Source organism: Leptonotus elevatus, chromosome 4 (genome assembly GCF_054856555.1).
Source record: "Leptonotus elevatus isolate MCC_2025b chromosome 4, RoL_Lele_1.0, whole genome shotgun sequence".
Taxonomy (NCBI): domain Eukaryota; kingdom Metazoa; phylum Chordata; class Actinopteri; order Syngnathiformes; family Syngnathidae; genus Leptonotus; species Leptonotus elevatus.
The window spans coordinates 1,653,058-1,671,926 of record NC_141242.1 but is presented as its reverse complement, the minus strand read 5'-3'; the positions used below and the strand labels follow the sequence as shown (position 1 = coordinate 1,671,926).

The following is an 18,869-nucleotide window of genomic DNA, read 5'->3' as shown; positions in this document are numbered from 1 at the left end:
AACCCGCGTCACCTCGCTGTCGCTTATTGGCGTGATTCTTAGTTGTCTTGTTGATGGAAGTAACTTTGACCTCAAGACGCTTCTGAACTGTCGCAAATCATTTGAGGCCTTACGGACAATTTATTTCATTGACTTGCGCCCCCGAGAAAAAATCACTACCATTTTTAAGATGCACCTTGTTGACTTTTGGGCAGTGAAAGTCGATGCTTCCTTTTTTTTTTTTTTGCATAAATGGGCTCAAGTAGGAGCAAAGTCAATATCTGGAGGCGCGTAATTTCCCACAGCGGATCAATATTCGGCAGCGTCCACAACAAAGGCGTTCTTATTCTAATGTTTTGTTTAACAATAGACAAAATGCAGAGTTCACATTAGCACAGTTTATTTTTGTGTTTAGTCATGTTGATTTTTGCCCAACGTAGCCGCAAGCCCGGATCAATGTCCGGGAGGGTCGAGGCTCGGGTTAACGATGACCGCCATCGGTGCCGTTCGCCGACAAAGACGCCGGCGGAAACTGGACGACGGTTGGTCGAAGGAAAAAGAAGAGGAAAGAGAAGAGGAACATCAAGAGTCGAGGACGGAGAGGAGAGTAAGAATGTTGGAACGATGACAGGAAAAGGTAGAAAGCTGGTGGACATATTGTGTGTCCAGGAGACCAGGTAGAAAGGGAGCAAAGCGAGAAATACAGGAGCAGGGTTCAAGTTATTCTATCTTGGTGTAGATGGGAAGAGAAATGGAGGAGGAGGAGTTTGTTAGGAACGTCCCGGAGGTAAAAAGAGGTCGGCCGTAGCAAGACGGAGTATCAGCGTGTGAATGGGAGGGACCCAATGGAGTTAAAGAGGACATGAAGGTAGCAGATGATGCAGAGGACAGGGTTCGATAGAGGCAACTGATTGGCTGGGGCGACCCCTGAAGGGAAAGTCGAAGAGAAGAAGAAGAATGTTTATTTTGCCACTCAGACTGCCAGAGGTGGCGCTTGACTGCATGGAACTTCTTTTTTTCTTTTTTTTAATCAAGAAACTCACTTAAAAATGCATCTTCTTTAAGTCGCAACAAAAAATTTGAAATGATGAATTACGAGTAAGCGTCACAACAGAAAATAGAAATAAATGTCTTTAATGTGACGGCGTCGGCGACCTACAAATGTCAAATGAGACGCAAGCAAATGAATGGGCCAACATTGAACCATTCCCAAAACACAACTCGAAATTTCAAGGGAGCATTTGAATGCATCAATGGAACTGAAAACAATATTAAATGATTCCTACCAAGTGGCTCTTTTGCCGTCCAGTGTCCCCGAGGGGGCGTTCCCACGAGGGCTGTGACGTCACGTGCAAAAAGTAGTTTATTCATTCGGAAGACTTGCGTGAAAACGGAAGTATGTTCGCTGTTGGCCAATCACCTTCGACTTAGCGTTTCCTCCCTCCGCGCTCGACATTCGGCAAATATGGCGGCCATCCTTCCCAAATAGCTCATAGCTACATGCAACTCTGTTCTTTTTGAGCTTCCCTAAAATTAAAACCATGTCAGCGGCTCTCTTCCTGAGAACCTCCGCGAAGAGGCTGCCGCTCGACGCGTTTCGCCGGGCCGGCGGCGGCCGCTGTTACCACACCGAAAGAGGCGTCTACGGATACCGACCCAAACAGAACTACAGGGAGGACAAGTTGCTCAGCGACCGCATCGCCCATTTAAATCAAGGTCAGCGTCCGCCACGGACTACTTTACAGGCCGAATACGAGAAAAGACGTGGACTCGAACCGTATACTGTAAAAAAAAAAAAAAACTTTAGAGATGCATTTCTACGTGCCTTTTTTACGCCTACAGATGACACGTACAGCACTTTGTAGGCAACGATAGTTGTTTTAAAGTGCTACATAATTGAGTTAAATTATGTCAGCTACCACGCTATGGTCACTGTTGAAATTATGGGATGCCACTTTGTGCCATGCTGGAAAAGTGGTTGGCAATTGAGCACGTGTGCCGAGGGTCGTGTTGGAGGGGGCACATGATCATCTCACATTTCACTTCTCAAACTTATCAAACGTCCAATGGCGGCAGGGAACACACACATAAGAATCAGTTCAGAAAAAAATCTTGCCGGCAAGCCTCGTGCACACAAAATGGAACAGAGGGCGACATTTCATCCTCTCCTGTGAATGCAGTACTTACTGTATGTACTTCATATGATTTAAACAAAACAAAATAAGGGCCTTCCTGTTTGAATTAAAACATGGACATCATCTGACTCAGAAAACAAAATTTTTGCCTTTTTTCACGTTTCAAATCAAACAACCCAATACTTATCTAAGCTGTAAGAACACATGCAGGTAAAGTCCGTTTTTTTTCTATTTGTCATTATCATAAGATAATTTAGCACTTTTTGTGAGTGATATTTTTTCCTTCTCTGAATGAGTCTTATTGCAATAATAGTATTTTTTTTTGTTGCAGATGATAAAGAATATATGCCGACAGTATTATGTATGCTCTTTCTGCATGTGTTGCTACTCCTTTATGTTCAAATATAAATGATTTAAATTCGTTTTACAAGTATTGCAACGTAGGTGCTAGTAGTGTTACGTTAGCACATGTCGTGCACTTGTATCATAAATAGTTATTGAACGGTTAAATATGAATCAAAATAACGCGTGTTTGTTTTATGTTTATCTTGAATCCTCTTTTCTGAAGAATTGCTGACCATCGGGCGCATACTTAAAAAAAAAAGAAAAAGTCATTGTAATTATTCATGACTTCTTGTGACATTTTTGTTTAACGGCGTGCCGACAGATTCGTGCCGTGCAAAATGCTCGTCTCAATGAAACGCGGATGTAGAAAACGGATGGCTGGCCTTCGCAGAAGTCCGCCTGACAGTTTTTGGCGCTTCTGCTTTCAGATCACGGCCTGGCCCGTCTGGTGGAAGCGTACCGAGCACATGGACACAAGATGGCCAAAATTAACCCCCTGCTGCCCCAAACGCCCGTCGTGGACAGCGTCCCCGAGATCAGCATGCTCACGGGCACCCTGAGTGGACATCTCAACACCTCAGGTTGACCGTCGCCGTTCTTTGCCTGTCGTAAAAAAGTACACAAGAGTGAACGCGTACTTCTTGCAGTCGTTTTGGACCGTTTATGTCGAACCCGTTTTTTGCCTTCACGCACGGTTGAAAACGGCCACGCGGGTGTTGTGACCTCCGCGTCCATGCAGGGCTGCGCCACCTGGGCAAGGCAGAGGCCTCGGTGGAGGAGGTCCGGGCCTACCTGGAGGGGGTCTACTGTGGCCACCTGTCGGTGGAGACCAGCCAGCTGTGCAGCGCCGAGGAGCGGGAATGGATGGCCGACCGCTTTGAGGAGCTCAAGACCACCGCCTTCTCCTCGGACGAGAGGAGGACCCTGGCCAAGCTCATGCTGGAGTCGCAGGTAGGCCCAAGTGGGAGGAGTCCAAGCGCGCCGTGCACGAGTAGAAGTCACCTGCCGACAGAGGTGGCAAGTCCAGGTCCAGAAAGTAAAAACCCTGCCACAGTTTGGCTTTAGCCCCAGGTGCTAGCTAGCTCCCTAACTAGCTCTCATGGTTTACCTGCTAGGGAGCTAGCTAGCTGACCCCTCATACCTGTCCGCTATCTCTCATGATGCTCATTTACCTGCTAGCTAGCTCCCTAGCAGGTATAAATGCTAGCAGGCTAGCTCATTTACCTGCTAGCTAGCTCCCTAGCAGGTATAAATGCTAGCAGGCTAGCTCATTTACCTGCTAGCTAGCGCCCTAGCAGGTATAAATGCTAGCAGGCTAGCTCATTTACCTGCTAGCTAGCTCCCTAGCAGGTATAAATGCTAGCAGGCTAGCTCATTTACCTGCTAGCTAGCTCCCTAGCAGGTATAAATGCTAGCAGGCTAGCTCATTTACCTGCTAGCTAGCTCCCTAGCAGGTATAAATGCTAGCAGGCTAGCTCATTTACCTGCTAGCTAGCTCCCTAGCAGGTATAAACGAGCCCCATGAGCTAGCAACTGGGGTAAAGCTAGCTAGCTAGCTAGCATCAATGGCTGCTGAAGCCAAACTGTGGCAGGTTTTTTACTTTCGGGACCTGGATTTGCCACCTCCGCCCGCGGAGCCGATTTGAGCAAAGTCCAAAGCACACGTGATTTGTTTTCAGGAATTTGACCACTTCCTGGCCACCAAATTTTCCACGGTGAAACGTTACAGCGGCGAAGGAGCGGAGAGCATGATGGGCTTTTTCCATGAGCTTTTCCAGCGGTCAGCTCGGGCCGGCGTCACCGACATCGTAATCGGCATGCCCCACCGAGGACGACTCAACCTCCTCACCGGCCTACTCGAGTTCCCGCCAGAGGTAACGGCAGAAATGCGGCTGCGGATGGGCAGCGGAGGCCATTTTGTGGATCACTGATGGAGGGAAAATTGACCCAAGAGTCATGACAAAAAAAATCAACTGCCGCACTGATACTTTTTAGATTCACGAGTGGCCAATAGTACTCATTAGGAAGCAGACAATGAGTGAAGTGCATTTGGAATCATTCCTTACTCTACAATCACCTTATAAAGGATTTCATTGAGTTGTGACAAAGTGAATGTTTCAGTTACACCGTTGAAGAGCTTCAGCGGGCACTTTGCAGACCGACCTTACTGTTTATTACGACGTTTCAATTGCTGGCCGCTTTTTAATGCAGCTGAAATCAATTGTGCCCCCTGCTGGTTGGCTAGGTACTGCGGTGAAATGAAACATGCCTCCGTCGACTTATGAAAAAGAGACGTCTATATTCACGGCTTCCACCTTTTGTGCAGCTGATGTTTCGAAAGATGCGCGGCCTGAGCGAGTTCCCCGACACGTCGCCCGCCATCGGGGACGTCCTGTCCCACCTGACGTCGTCGGTGGACTTGGACTTGGGCTCGGGGCCCCGGCTTCACGTCACCATGCTGCCCAACCCGTCCCACCTGGAGGCCATCAACCCCGTGGCTCAGGGCAAGACGCGGGCCTTGCAGCAGCTCCGCGAGGAGGGCGACTACTCGCCCGACGACCACGCCCGGCCGGGGGACCGGGTCGTCTGTTTGCAGGTTGGCTGTTGGATTTTGACGTTGGAGGGAGGCCTGAGCACGGCCGGGACAAGACTTGAGACAAATGCGCATATGCAATACAGCAATTTACAATTCAATAATTTTTGTACTTGCAGGGAAGAAGAACAGAATAACATTAAAAAGAAAATTCAAAACGATCTTTTTCAGCTACAACTTTTGTTGCGCATTTTTACATAATTTTAAAGCCTAATTATTAGAGTTGGGGATCATTTATACATTTTAACATTTTTGTATTTTATTAAGATTTGCCTAATTACAATTTCGTGAAACTACAACTATTTTTAATGGATTTATTTATTTTATGGATTTATTTATTTGTGCACATTATCTAATTAAATAGGCTAATTTATTTATTATAAATAATAAAATGGGAAAAATAACTAACAATTTGACATGTATTTAAAAAAAAAAAGGCCTAATCTTAATGACATTAATTCCAAACAAAGTAACAAATTAAAGGAATTATTTTATTATTGAAATGAACTATTTTTGCATATTCAATGCTAACGTTTTTCCTTTTTGATCTCATGTACAGAACAAATGATCTGGCCCATCTGTCTGTTTTTAAAAATTGAAATGCGGCCCTTGAGCACAAAAGTTTTGCGCACATCCCTCTAATCGGTTGTCACTCTTAAGCAAGACTCTCTAAATTCGCAAGAACGTACGGAACTCCATCTATAATTGTCGATATCGTCCATGAGGAGGTTCGACTTCCAGTTGAGTTTTTTTCTAAATGTGAATTATTATTTTTTTGGCAGGTCCATGGCGACGGCTCCTTCCCCGGCCAGGGGATCGTTCCAGAAACGTTGACCCTCTCGAACCTTCCTCACTACCGAGTCGGCGGGAGCATCCACCTCATCGTCAACAACCAAGTGGGGTACACCACTCCGTCCGACAGGGGGCGCTCCTCGCTGTACTGCAGCGACGCCGGTGAGTCGACTCATTTCTAAAATCTTGCTTGAAATCGATAAAAAAAAATCGGTCAAACGGCGCGGGTGTGAACAGCGATGCAATAGAGCAGGTGAACACTTTTTTTCTTTTTTCCAGGTAAGATGGTGAACTGCGCCGTGATCCACGTGAATGGAGACGACGCGGGCGAGGTGGTGCGGGCCACCCGGCTGGCCGTGGAGTACCAGCGGCACTTCAGGAAAGACGTCATCGTGGACCTCATCTGCTACCGCCAGTGGGGCCACAACGAACTGGACGAGCCTTTTTTCACCAACCCGGCCATGTACAAGATCATCCGGTCAGTTCAAATTGCAGCCCGACCTCGGATTGCTCGGATTTGCCCGTTTCGAGTCATTCGGTCCTTGGGACTCAAGTGGCTGTTTCGTTCGTCCCTGACTATCAACGCTATCCGTTAGTCTGTCTATGGAGATTTGCATTGTTTGTTAGCATTAAGCTAAGTGGACTTTCCAAGGCTAAGCTAAGTGGACTTTCCAAGGCTAAGCTAAGTGGACTTTCCAAGGCTAAGCTATGCGGTTGCTTTATAATAGGGATAGACCGATTATCGGCCGGGCCGATTATCGGTATTTGGCATTTTGACAAATATCAGCATTGTCCTTCTTACGAATCTGAAGTCTGATAAAGCTGGTATGCATCTCACTGACGTAGCAAATTTAGGGTTTTCATCAGGATTTGTAAGATGTTCACAGTTTTAACATTTACAACACATTCAGACCATTTTTTTTACTGTATGCGAAGATCTTTTTGAAATCTTTTACGAACCCTGACGAAAACCCCAAATTAGCGACATTAGCAATCATGTGTCGCTCAGTGCGATACAGGGAACTTTTCATTGATGGAATTATTTAAATTTCCACTTCATAAAAATTATGCTGATACTGGGAACTCCCTAAAAAAAATTTTTTATTCTAAATAAATAAATGAATTAATTATGTTGAAATTTTGGAAAACTTTATTTACAGTAGAAAACTATTTGCTTGTGTAGTTTTTTATTTAGCTTAACACATGCTGATGACCCTGGAAGCTGACTAAAATTTTTGAACAAAGCTGTCAATTCTTTATATGTTTAAAAGAAAAAGTAATTAAAAAATTTTTATTTGACGCTAATATTTTCTCTGTTACTTCAAATGAATATAATAATTGGTATCAGCCTTGACAAAAAGAAAGATATTGGTCTTTCACTAATTAAAAGAAAAAGTATTTTTTTTTTTTTTTACGCTATCATTTCCTTTTTTACTGCAAATGAATATCGGCGTGAGATATCGGTTATCGGTCCTCTTGACTAATAATAATTGGCATCAGTATCAGCCTTGAAAAAAACAAACACATATCGATTTATCACTATTTTGTAATCACAACATGCAGTATTTCCGTAATTCCCCAACTTTTTATCTCCAAGCCATTAAAAAGTAAATTCCCCTTCAAATGTGACAAAACCCCCCCCCCGCGGCGCCTTTCTGGTTTCCCGGCAGCTCCCGCAAGAGCGTCCCGGACTCCTACTCGGACCAGCTCATCTCCGAGGGCCTGATGACGGAGGACGAGCGCAGCCGGATCAAGACGGAGCACTACGGCTCGCTGAACGACAAGCTGGCCAACGTGACCGAGTACAGCCCCCCGCCCACCAACCTGCAGGGTCGCTGGGGGGACCTGGCGGAACCCCAGGCCCGGGTCACCTCCTGGGACACGGGCGTCCCCGTCCCGTTGCTGCAATACGTCGGCGCCAAGTCCGTGGACATCCCCGAGCACATCCGCTTGCACGGCCACCTCGTCAAAACGCACGCGCAGGCACGGACGCTCACGTTGGTCACGCATTCATTTCACAGATTGAAATGTTGCTTTTTTTTGTTTTGTGTGCTCAGGCCCGACTGCGAAAGCTTGAAGAGGGGACCAAACTGGACTGGTCCACGGCCGAGGCTTTGGCTTTCGGTTCGCTACTTTGCCAAGGTGGGAAATGCGCTTGGCGGTTATTTTAGTTCATGAAAAAAAACTCAAATTCCAAAAACTATTTTGTTAATGAAAAAAAAAAAAATGCTTTAAAAAAAAAAACGAAAACTAACTGAAACTACATTTTATGTTTACAAAACTAACTATAATTGTAGCGAAAAAGTCCTTCGTTTTAGTCTTTGGTAATTAATTTAATGCATGAGCCTTTGGGGAGGATTTAAAATGTGATTTTTTTTTTAAAAGTATATTTATTTAACCAGAATAAGGATGTTTGAAAATGTGTGGCACAAAAATGATGTCATCGAGCAGCGGCCAATAGAAAAGCACCTTCAAGAGATACTTGACTCATTCGGTCATTTTCAGTAGTGAAAAGTTAATATTTTGTCCAGAATTAATTTGATAACTTCATTATTTTTTATGTACAATTAATACCGTTAAAAACAATTTTTTCCACTTGCTGTCGACTGAAGATGACATCACAGCAAACAGACATCAGCAAACTGAGCCATGATTGGTGAAAAATTATGAAGTTATCACATAAAATTATAGACAAAATATGAACTTTTTATTGCTGAAAATGGCTCGATGAGTCAAGTATCCCTCCAAGATGGCGACAATTTTGCATGCTTGACTTTTGCCTCCAATGGCTCGACTCGCCTGCTTTTTCATTTAACTCGGCCGAAATGCAACACGGGGTAAGAAATGGGTTATTTTTTTCATTTTACTGTAGTGTTTTATTAAATATTACACAAGTCATACAAATTAAAAAAAAACTAATACTAAAACTAATGAAAACTTAACTAAAACTAAGCTTTTTTTTTTTTTTTTTTTAATAACTAAAACTAACAGAACTACCCTGAAAATTAATGAAAAGTAACTAAAAAACTCAAAACGAAACAAAAACCAAGTCAAATGAAAATTCCCAAAACGCAATAAACCTGGTCCAGACACGTCGATTGCATTCCCAACCGTCGTTTCAGGCTTCAACATTCGCATCAGCGGGCAGGATGTGGGCCGCGGCACCTTCAGCCAACGGCACGCCATGATGGTGTGCCAAGACACCAACGACATGTTCATCCCCCTCAACCACATCAGCCCCGAGCAGGCGGGGCTCCTCGAAGTACAAAAAACAACAACAACAAGGCACACTTTTCACATTTCACGCCCGGCATTTTACCGACGCCGACGTCTCGGCAGGTGTGCAACAGTCCGCTGTCCGAGGAGGCAGTGCTCGGGTTCGAGTACGGCATGAGCATCGCCCAGCCGAAACTCTTGCCCATCTGGGAAGCTCAGTTCGGAGATTTCTTCAACGGCGCTCAGATCATCTTTGACACGTTCATCTCTGGAGGTGCGCCCAAAACCGACCGACCGACGGACGACCGACCGACGGACGACCGACCGACGCTCGCTGTCTCTCTTCAATGAAATGTCCGCTTTAAGATGAAGACTTACCGAAACGCTTGCTGTTTCCAGGCGAGGCCAAGTGGCTGCTGCAGTGCGGGATGGTGATCCTGCTGCCTCACGGCTACGACGGCGCCGGACCGGAACACTCCTCCTGCCGCATGGAGCGCTTCCTGCAGGTCAAAAGCGCCACAATGGCCGAATGAGTTGCTTCGCTCACTTTGCTCACAAAAAACAGATACATATGTTATATTTTAAATATGACCAATGCTCACAAAAGGCGTATTTATATGTTTTTTTGTATGCTCGAGCATACAGAAGGCTTCGATGCAGCCTCTGAGCTGAAGAGAATGCTTGAAGCAATATTAGTTATTACAAAAACAGCCAGCAGGTGATAATGATGAAACTTAGCTATATTCTAATGTCAATTCCTGCAAAACGGAAACATATAGAAATATACTTTTTTTTTTTTTTTCTTGATGAAAGGAGCGACTCGAATCTTTCTTTTTCATCTTTCCATGTTTTGATAGCAATAGAACACAATATTCTGCGGGCCTTGCAAAATAAGTCAAAATCCAGTGAAACAGCCGGGAGTGAAGGGGGTTGCTTCAGTGAAAACTGCTGCCAGTGAATGAGTTAAAATGTATAGGATATAATATCGCAATTAACGGTTCTTCGAATCTATACATATTAACCAAGTATTTAATTGATTCTGAATTACGCATCAAAATTTCTCCAGAGGGATGATCATTGGGCCGAACCGGATAAGACGTCATTGAGCCACTTTGTTGCCCAAGCTGGCATGTTTTTTTTTTTTTTTAATTCTTATTCATTTGGGGACCAATTTGAAATTGGATTGGTTAGCGGTAGTTTGTTAACTAACTGCTTGCAAGATCAGAAAAGTAGCCTCGCCTCTCACATCTCAAGTTAAAGCATGCAATTCATTGCAAAAAAACTTAATAGAAAAAAAATAAATGGCCAATTGCAACTAATTTCTTACCAACATGCTACAAGATAGCGAGCGCCAAAGTCCTACTTTAGTTGCTCCGGCGTCACTGAAGGTGGCGATCATTTAAGCAAAAAAAAACGAACAATCCCCAAACTGCCAATTAAGATTTGATGCTGGTGCTGCTTGCGTTGGACCCGTCTGCTACCGCTGTTTCCTTCAGATGTGCGACAGTAAGGAGGAAGGCGTGGACGGCGACGCGGTCAACATGGCCGTGGTCAATCCGACCACGTCGGCTCAGTATTTCCACCTGCTCAGGCGGCAGATGATCCGGAACTTCCGCAAGCCTCTCATCGTGGTCGGACCGAAGATGTTGCTTCGATTTTCTGTGAGCGTTGACGTTGGAACGACGCCAAAGTTTTTGAACCAAGATGATTATTATTATTTATTTATTTTTTTAAAGGGGGCTGCATCGAGTTTGACGGAAGTGGCGCCGGGGACATCTTTCCAACCCGTCTTGGGGGACACGTCAGTCTCACCCGCAAAGTACAAAACCCTCAGTGCAGTCATTTGATACCTTGGCTTACAAGTGGTCCAACTTTTGCCTTTTTTGGAGTTTCCGGCCATCACTTGCAGGGAAATTGATTTGTTATCAATTCAGTCACGGAACAAATTAAACTTGTAAGCTAAGGTACAAAATTCCATGAATATGAATATTTGTTTTCTGATTTTTTTGAAAAAAAAAGCCTATTTTTGTAATTGCACCCAGTGTCCAGAGGGTGGTGCTGTGCTCAGGAAAACACTATTACGCCTTGCTGAAGCAGCGAGATGCTGCAGCCAAGCAGGACTCGGCACTGGTCCGCTTGGAGGAGCTTTGTCCTTTCCCACTGCACGCGCTCCAAGCTGAACTCAACAAGTACCCCAATGCTAAAGGTGCGTCCACTCTCACCTTCAGTCACAAGGAAAAACAACAACAACAACAACACCTCATACAACAAAGGCTACAAGGGGATGCAGAAGTAGCCACATTGAAGCCCGTTTATTGTGCCGGACACAATCTCGACTCGGCAGCAATTGGTGAAAACCTGCGGTTTCGTATGTAGACCGTAACGCGCGTTTCTTTTCAATTTGAACATTTCAATCGAACGCCTTATGAATATGCTTTCGCTGTTGCGGGGGTAGATACTAAGTTTGTCATATTGTTTTCACGTTGCCTCCACTTGCTAACGTAACCAGCGTTTGACTCAAAACCACAGTCAGCGTTTGCGTGAGTCATTTCTTTCCTTTTTGACAAATGCAGTGCTCCCTTGACGTACAAGTGCCGTTGCTTATGTCTCTCTTTTTTTTTTTCTTCCTCCAAAATTTTATTTATGAGTGAGTTTCAGATATGGCTTAAGTGAAGTGGGAAAAAAATGGATTTGGGCAATTTTGAATTCAACAAGGTCTCTAAAATGATTCATTTAAATACATGATCAAAGTATTGATTGATTAGTTTGAGATTCTCTAAACAAGTAAATTGAGTTCCAAGCTTGGAACGAATTAGTGTTTCCTCACTACTTTGCGCTTCAGTTATTGAAGATTCTCTCGATCACAGAAAAATGAGAAAAAAAAAAAAGTCTATTCAGCAGAAATTCACCTATTGCAGGGGGGCTCGAAATTTATCACTAGTAAAAAAGTGAGGGAACGCTGCAGACCCCAAATAAACCTGTACGTATGTCCAGATACCACAAAAAAGTAATGATAAACAAAACAAAAAACCTGCGTCCACAGAGTTCATTTGGAGTCAGGAGGAGCCTCAGAACATGGGACCGTGGTCTTTTGTGGCCCCCCGCTTTGAGAAGCAGCTGGCCTGCAAGGTGAGTCTCGTTTCTTTGGAGGCCTGAAAAAAGATAGCAAACGCCCCCCCCCCCCCTCCCCTCAATATTGACCTCTCCGTTTTCCTCAGCTGCGCTTAGTGAGCCGGCCCGCACTGCCCGCCCCCGCCGTGGGCATCGGCATCCTCCATAATCAGCAGCAAGAGGCCCTCCTCGCCGCCACCTTTTCTTAAAAAAAAAAAAAAAAAAAAAAAAAAAAGACACTTTCAGACCCAATCAGCTGTGACCAACTTGAGATCAAGACTTACAACATGAATCACGTCTCCGGGTGGAAAGCCGTGTCATATCGTACGTATGGAATTGAGCCTGGAGGGGATTAAAAAAAAAAAAAAAAAAAAAAAAAAAAATCATCATCATCCTTCTCAGCATGTTTTGTGTGTGCAACGAATCTCAGTCAAAGCCTTAGAGATGATGTTTACATTTGAATTATGGGCGTGGTGACACATTATTTGTCATACTGTCCTCCTGATCATGAAAGCAACAAACACGTTTTTTGTAACAACAAATATCAATGACAGGAGTACTTGTAAGAAAATTAAAGTAAGGCATCAACGGCAATCAGCTGTTGAGCACGTCTACCTCACAACTTTGTGAGGTTCGAAATCTCGTGTGTGTGTGTGTGGAGTTGGCACGTTCTCCCCGTGCTTCCTCCTCCCACATTCCCAAAACACAAAGACGGTAAATTGGAGTTGTGAATGTTGGTTTTGTGTACTACATGCCCGTATACGATTGGCCGGCGACCGGTCCAGGCTAGCTCAACTTTATTTTTGGAGCACTTCAAAAAACAACCACAGTTGAAACGAGTGCGGTGCATAAAAAAAAACAAAAAAAAACATAAAAGCAGAAAAAAATAAATGATAACATTTCAGACATTTTGCATTTTAATCACCAAATGGGGAAATTTGAATGTATTTTTCCGGGTATGACATTTGACCAAGTTTCTGATCTCAAAATGAGAATAGTTACTGCTGAAACTGAAAATGTCTTTAACTGTGGTGTGAACGGTACATTTGGATGAGAAGTGACAACGTGACGTCAATGTGTCATTATTTTTACTTTGCTCTCAGTGCGAAAAATCTCACGTCACGCAAGCGGAAGTGTAAATAAAGCAAATTGGAATATGGAAATAAATCTATTTTGTGCTTCTGTCTTGTGTCGTGCTCAACTTTGTATTTTTTTTTTTTTTTTTACCCAAAGGCACCTTGGAAAAGTACACCATTTTGCTTTCAGTTGATTTTTTTCAGTATAATTGTCTTAATTTTGAGTAAAATGTATCGATACATTAAGTTACATGCAGATAATTTGAGGGTAATGAAAAACAATGTAAAAAGGTACAATTATAAAAAAAAAAAAAAAAACTTACACTGCACATTATCTTTGTAGAAGGTACGATTTTAGATATAGCCACATATTTTTTTCTGTTTCTGGTGTACCTGACTTGGCCATTACAAAGATACCAAATGAAATAAAAATGTATTTACATCTCATAATCCATATTTATTTTTCAGATTTTAACAACAACAAAAAAAAGCTCTATTTAAGTTATAGTAGCATGAATGTATGCCGTTTTTTCTTTGGCCATTTGGGGCAGTAATGACTGTGCTATGGAGGTAAATTTGGTGCAAAACTAACTTGTGCAAAAAATGTGTACCTGTAGAAAAAAGTCTAAATTTGTATCTGTAAAAGTCGTGATTTGTATCTGTAAAAAAAATGTGTGCCTGTAAAAAAAAAATTTGTGTCTGTAAAAGAAATTTGTACCTGTAAAAAAAAAATGTGTATGTGTAAAACAAATTTGTATCTGTAAAAACAAATTTGTACCTGTAAAAGTCATGATTTGTATCTGTACAAAAAAAAATTCGTACCTGTATTAAAAGTATAAATTTGTATCTGTAAAAGTTGCGATTTGTACCTGTAGAAATGACAACTTGTAGTCAAAGAAGTCGCCACTAGGAGTCACAAGTGGGTTTTCTGCTGCTGTACTGTGACGTGAGTTTTGCCCCAATTGTTGCGCTACAAATGTAGCAAAACTAATTTGTACTTGTAGAGCGCCTGATTTGTACTTGTAAAGAAGGGGGCGGGCTCTGGTGCAATGAAGGGTTGTTTTGACCAATCAAGTGAGAAGGATTTGAGCGGATTGGAGCGCAACCTCATTGGTTTAGCGAACGACGGTGGCGGGACTCGCGGAAGGATACAAGCAGGACACATCGTCGCCAACCAACATACATATTAAGAATACTTCTTAATATGTATGTTGAGGAAGAATACTTCAGTATTCTTAATATGTATGTTGAGGAAGAATACTTCAGTCGACTGAAGTATTCTTAATATGTATGTTGGTTGGCGACGATGTGTCCTGCTTGTATCCTTCCGCGAGTCCCGCCACCGTCGTTCGCTAAACCAATGAGGTTGCGCTCCAATCCGCTCAAATCCTTCTCACTTGATTGGTCAAAACAACCCTTCATTGCACCAGAGCCCGCCCCCTTCTTTACAAGTACAAATCAGGCGCTCTACAAGTACAAATTAGTTTTGCTACATTTGTAGCGCAACAATTGGGGCAAAACTCACGTCACAGTACAGCAGCAGAAAACCCACTTGTGACTCCTAGTGGCGACTTCTTTGACTACAAGTTGTCATTTCTACAGGTACAAATCGCAACTTTTACAGATACAAATTTATACTTTTAATACAGGTACGAATTTTTTTTTGTACAGATACAAATCATGACTTTTACAGGTACAAATTTGTTTTTACAGATACAAATTTGTTTTACACATACACATTTTTTTTTTACAGGTACAAATTTCTTTTACAGACACAAATTTTTTTTTTACAGGCACACATTTTTTTTACAGATACAAATCACGACTTTTACAGATACAAATTTAGACTTTTTTCTACAGGTACACATTTTTTGCACAAGTTAGTTTTGCACCAAATTTACCTCCATACTGTGCCCCATTAATTCTGCCTAGCAACAAGTGGACATAAAAAAAAGTATACAATCCCTATTGGATATCGTTTTATTGGTAGATAAATATAATATAATAATACTTTTGCTTCACCTTCAAGGAATTTAAGTACTCTTGGGCTACTGTACCTGTACATTTGTTGCAGTGTCAATTAATTTAGCTTTTGGGGCAGTCACGATTGAGCCCAATAAATTCTGCCTAGCAACAAGTGGATGTGCATGTTTAGTATAATACAATATATTTAAATATTAATATAACAAAATCTATTTTAAAAACGAAGAAGAAGAAGAAGAAGCGAAAGGGCGTTAAGGATGCACCTGCCATCCGGAACTCTTAAAACCAGGAAGACCTCTGGACCGGACCGGACCGGAGACTTTCCGCTGATTTGGTGCAATGCGAACACTTCACGACACAAGCCGATAGTCACGGTGTGCAACCCCTCCTCCTCCTCCACCTCCTCCACTACTTTCTCCTCTTCCTCCTCGTCGTCGGTGGCGAGAGGGAGTCACGGCCGGAGCGTCACTCACGGCAGCACCGAGCACCCTTTCCACCTCCGCCGCCGAGCTTCCCTCACCGCAACACCACCACCGGCCTGGGGAGGAGACACAGGAGGAGGAGGAGGAGAAGGAGGAGGGCCACACCGTGTTTCCCCCCGTCACGCAGCGGATTAGTCCACTAAGAAGCTCGGCAACATTCATCACTTTTGTACTGGTTAGCTCCAGACGCAGCTTTGCTCTCACCGCTCCTCCTCCGTCTTCTTTTTCTTTCTTTTTTCTTCTTCTTCTTCTTCTTCTTCTGTTTCCCATCCCACGCGGCGAGACATGGCGAAAGAGAACGGCGAGTCCGACAACGGGTCGTGGAAGAAGCACGTCGACGACATCAAGAGTGTGTTCGACTTCAAAGAAGTCCTGGGAACGTGAGTTGGCACGAATGCGTCCATTTTGTCCTTTTTGTCGTTTAAGCGGGAAAGTTTGGGTGGTGGTGAATTGTAACACACACACACACACACACATGCACGAAATACACGTCTTTGATTGACAGCTGTTGAACATCAACTGAAATTGACTGGCCACGTGACCGTGCGTCCATTTTGCGACGTTCACCTGAAGTAAAATAAAATCCGCCCGTGTCATGAGTACACATGACGTTTATTTTTTTTCAAGTTGTAGTTAATATATATATTTTTTAAAGAAGGTAAATATAGCTAATAGATTTATTATTATTATTATTATTAGTAGTAGTAGTAGTAGTAGTAGTACTGTATAGTTTTGTTTTGTTTATGTTTTAAGTAATTCCCCACTTAAGTATAAGGATTTCTAAATAGCTTTTGGACTATTTAGTTGAGTAAAGTGCAATAATAAAAAAAATCCCCAATACTATATTAGTTGTCTGTATGTGTTTGTACAGCATTTTATGTGAATATTATTTATTTGAAGGAATATCACTCACAGAACTCAACGCTGATTTTTCTGTTAGCCTGTCAATAGGATTTCCCATTGAATGCTAGCATTAATTAGCGCTGGTAATGTTTCTAAAACGTGCTGGATAAATAAATATACAATGTGTGTAATTATTTTTGTTGTGTCTTTAGTTTAAAGGTACACTCCAACTGGGGTGTCATGTGATGTCATTAAATATCTTGAAGCATGCTCAGGGAGGGCAGAATAATGAACGTGCGCCATGAACTTGCAAACGCACAACACCGTATGGCACATTACTTATCTTTCTTGGATTGTTATGTTTATATGGTCGTGAGAAGCATTAATAAAAGGATTACATTTCTAATTAATGGCCTATAATCCAATTTATTTGGCTAAGAATTTGAGTACCAGCATGCTCATTGCAAAAGTCACATTTTGAATTTTGTTGGAGAGTATAGAATTTCTCCAGCTGATAAAAAAAAAAAATCACCAGTATTACCTTTCGTCATTCCAGCAGCTGCCAAACAAAAACCTCTGGTCGTGTGTAAAAAAAGTGCCACATTTTTGCGGTAAACCATGACGTTATTTAGTTCAATTTGTTAATCATCTCATCTGTGGTGTGCGCCACAACCACACGGACACGTTTCCCCTGCTAAATGTTCTCCTGCAGATTGGTGAGCTAAAATGGTCCGGCGCTTTCACCTGGAGGGCCCGTGTGATTTCCCCAAGGCGTTCTCTATGTGTGAACCGCCCCCCCCCAATCCATTCACCGGTGAATAACACCAGTGAATCATCCAGATTTATTGTCCAATCGGTGGCCAGTCAGAACAAATACGCCTTTCATCGCCCACAAGCTGGAGCGCTTTTTTTTTGTCGTTTGCCTCGTGTGCCGTCCATTCAGTGCATCTATTGGATGTGTGAGTTGTACTTTCATCGCTCCTTCGTAATGCAGTTTATGCCCAAAACTTAGTTTGGAGCTAGTTTCTGAAAGCCTTTGCAGTTAAATCAATATGAACAACCCTTGGGGCGAAGATGCTATCATAAGCTTTGCCCGGCCAGTAGTTGGCGCTATCACTTTGCGAAGTCGCCGGCTCAATCAAAACCGTGACCTTCACTGGAGTATATTTAAAATGTTGACTTTGTCGGGTCATATCAGTGGCACCACGGTGAGTCAGTGGTTTGCTCCTCTGCCTCACATGTTTGAGGTTCTGGGTTTGAATTTCTGATTTGACCTTTTTTGTAAGGCGTTTCTGGGAACATCCATATTCCAAAAACATGCACGGTAGCTTTGTTGAAGACTCCAAATTGTCTGTCCGATGTTTGCTTGTTGATAGGTGGCCTATGATTGTCAGGAGACCAGTCCAGGGTGTTGTTTTATAGTTTGAGGTGACAAAAAAGCAAGAAATATCACAGTTCTGCTTGACATTTATGTTTGACCAAAAACTTGTTTTCTCCAGTTTTTGTTGTTGTTGTTGTTTTTTGGCCAGAAAGAGGTGTTTTTGTTGAAAGCAACCTATGTTCTTCTGCTGATTTCTTCACTCATTCACTGGCAGCCATTTTGACTGAAGCAACCCCCTTTGCTCCCGGCTGTTTGACTGGCTTTTGACTGATTTTACAAGGCACACAGTGCGCTCTGGTGATGCCTGATTTCTGTCGGATTATTACAAAGCCAATTCCCAAAAAAGTTGCGACACTATACAAATCGTAAATAAAAACGGAATGCAATGATGTGGAAGTGCCACATTTCAATATTTTGTTTCGAATAGAATATAGATGACAGGTCAAAAGCTTAAACCGAGAAATTGTATCATTTGAAGGGAAAAATATGTTGTTTGTAAAATTTCATGGTGCTAACAAATCTCTAAAAAGTTGGGACGGGCAGCAATAAGAGGCTGGAAAAGTCAATTGGCAACTTGATTGGAGAATAAAAAGAGCTTCTCGGAGTGGCAGTGTCTCTCAGAAGCCAAGATGGGGGAGAGAATCGCCAATTCCTCCAACGTTGCGCAGAAAGATTGTGGAGAAATATCAGAAAGGCGTTTACCAGCCCAAAATTGCATCTCCAGTGCATAACATCATCCAAAAATTGCGGGAATCTGGAACAATCTGCGTGTCGGGGTCGAGGCGGACAAATCCTACCGGATGGCCGTGATCTTCGGGCCTTTAAACGGCACTGACGTGGTCACGGGTCGCCGCCTGTTGCAATGAAGGAGTGCCTTGTGCAAGTCGTCGGCCTGACCCGGCGGGTGACGCAGCTTTGCCTGAGGATTTATTA

At 43.0% G+C, this 18,869-nt stretch overlaps 2 protein-coding genes and 1 long non-coding RNA gene across 5 annotated transcripts in view; 2 read left to right on the top strand and 1 right to left on the bottom strand.

Moving 5' to 3' along the window:
* Positions 1-534: 534 nt before the first annotated feature.
* On the bottom strand, positions 535-16,133 carry LOC147174950 (uncharacterized). Of its 3 annotated transcripts, XR_015094542.1 has the most exons (6): positions 15,917-16,133; positions 15,494-15,768; positions 12,262-12,375; positions 9,439-9,560; positions 1,266-3,461; positions 535-906 (listed from the first exon to the last, which is right to left on the bottom strand). It is a non-coding gene; the product is annotated as an uncharacterized LOC147174950 (long non-coding RNA). The 3 variants fall into 3 exon arrangements; XR_015094540.1 differs by having other exon boundaries at positions 535-3,461; XR_015094541.1 differs by having other exon boundaries at positions 535-3,461; positions 12,262-12,370.
* On the top strand, positions 1,400-13,353 carry dhtkd1 (dehydrogenase E1 and transketolase domain containing 1). The gene is made up of 17 exons (XM_086072936.1): positions 1,400-1,695; positions 2,888-3,040; positions 3,199-3,410; positions 4,139-4,333; positions 4,786-5,055; positions 5,835-6,006; positions 6,124-6,322; positions 7,515-7,827; positions 7,902-7,986; positions 8,967-9,106; positions 9,184-9,334; positions 9,460-9,566; positions 10,557-10,721; positions 10,797-10,879; positions 11,103-11,266; positions 12,104-12,189; positions 12,279-13,353. Exons 1-17 carry the CDS (start codon positions 1,521-1,523, stop codon positions 12,378-12,380), a joined length of 2,772 nt encoding a protein of 923 aa, XP_085929062.1. The 5' UTR covers positions 1,400-1,520; the 3' UTR covers positions 12,381-13,353.
* Positions 14,794-18,869, top strand: part of LOC147174949 (calcium/calmodulin-dependent protein kinase type 1D-like) — a 25,597-nt gene continuing 21,521 nt past the window's right edge. The window contains exon 1 of the mRNA XM_086072942.1: positions 14,794-16,092. Coding sequence (XP_085929068.1) covers positions 15,998-16,092 — 95 coding nt within the window. The 5' untranslated portion in view covers positions 14,794-15,997. The remainder of the gene's footprint in view (positions 16,093-18,869) is intronic.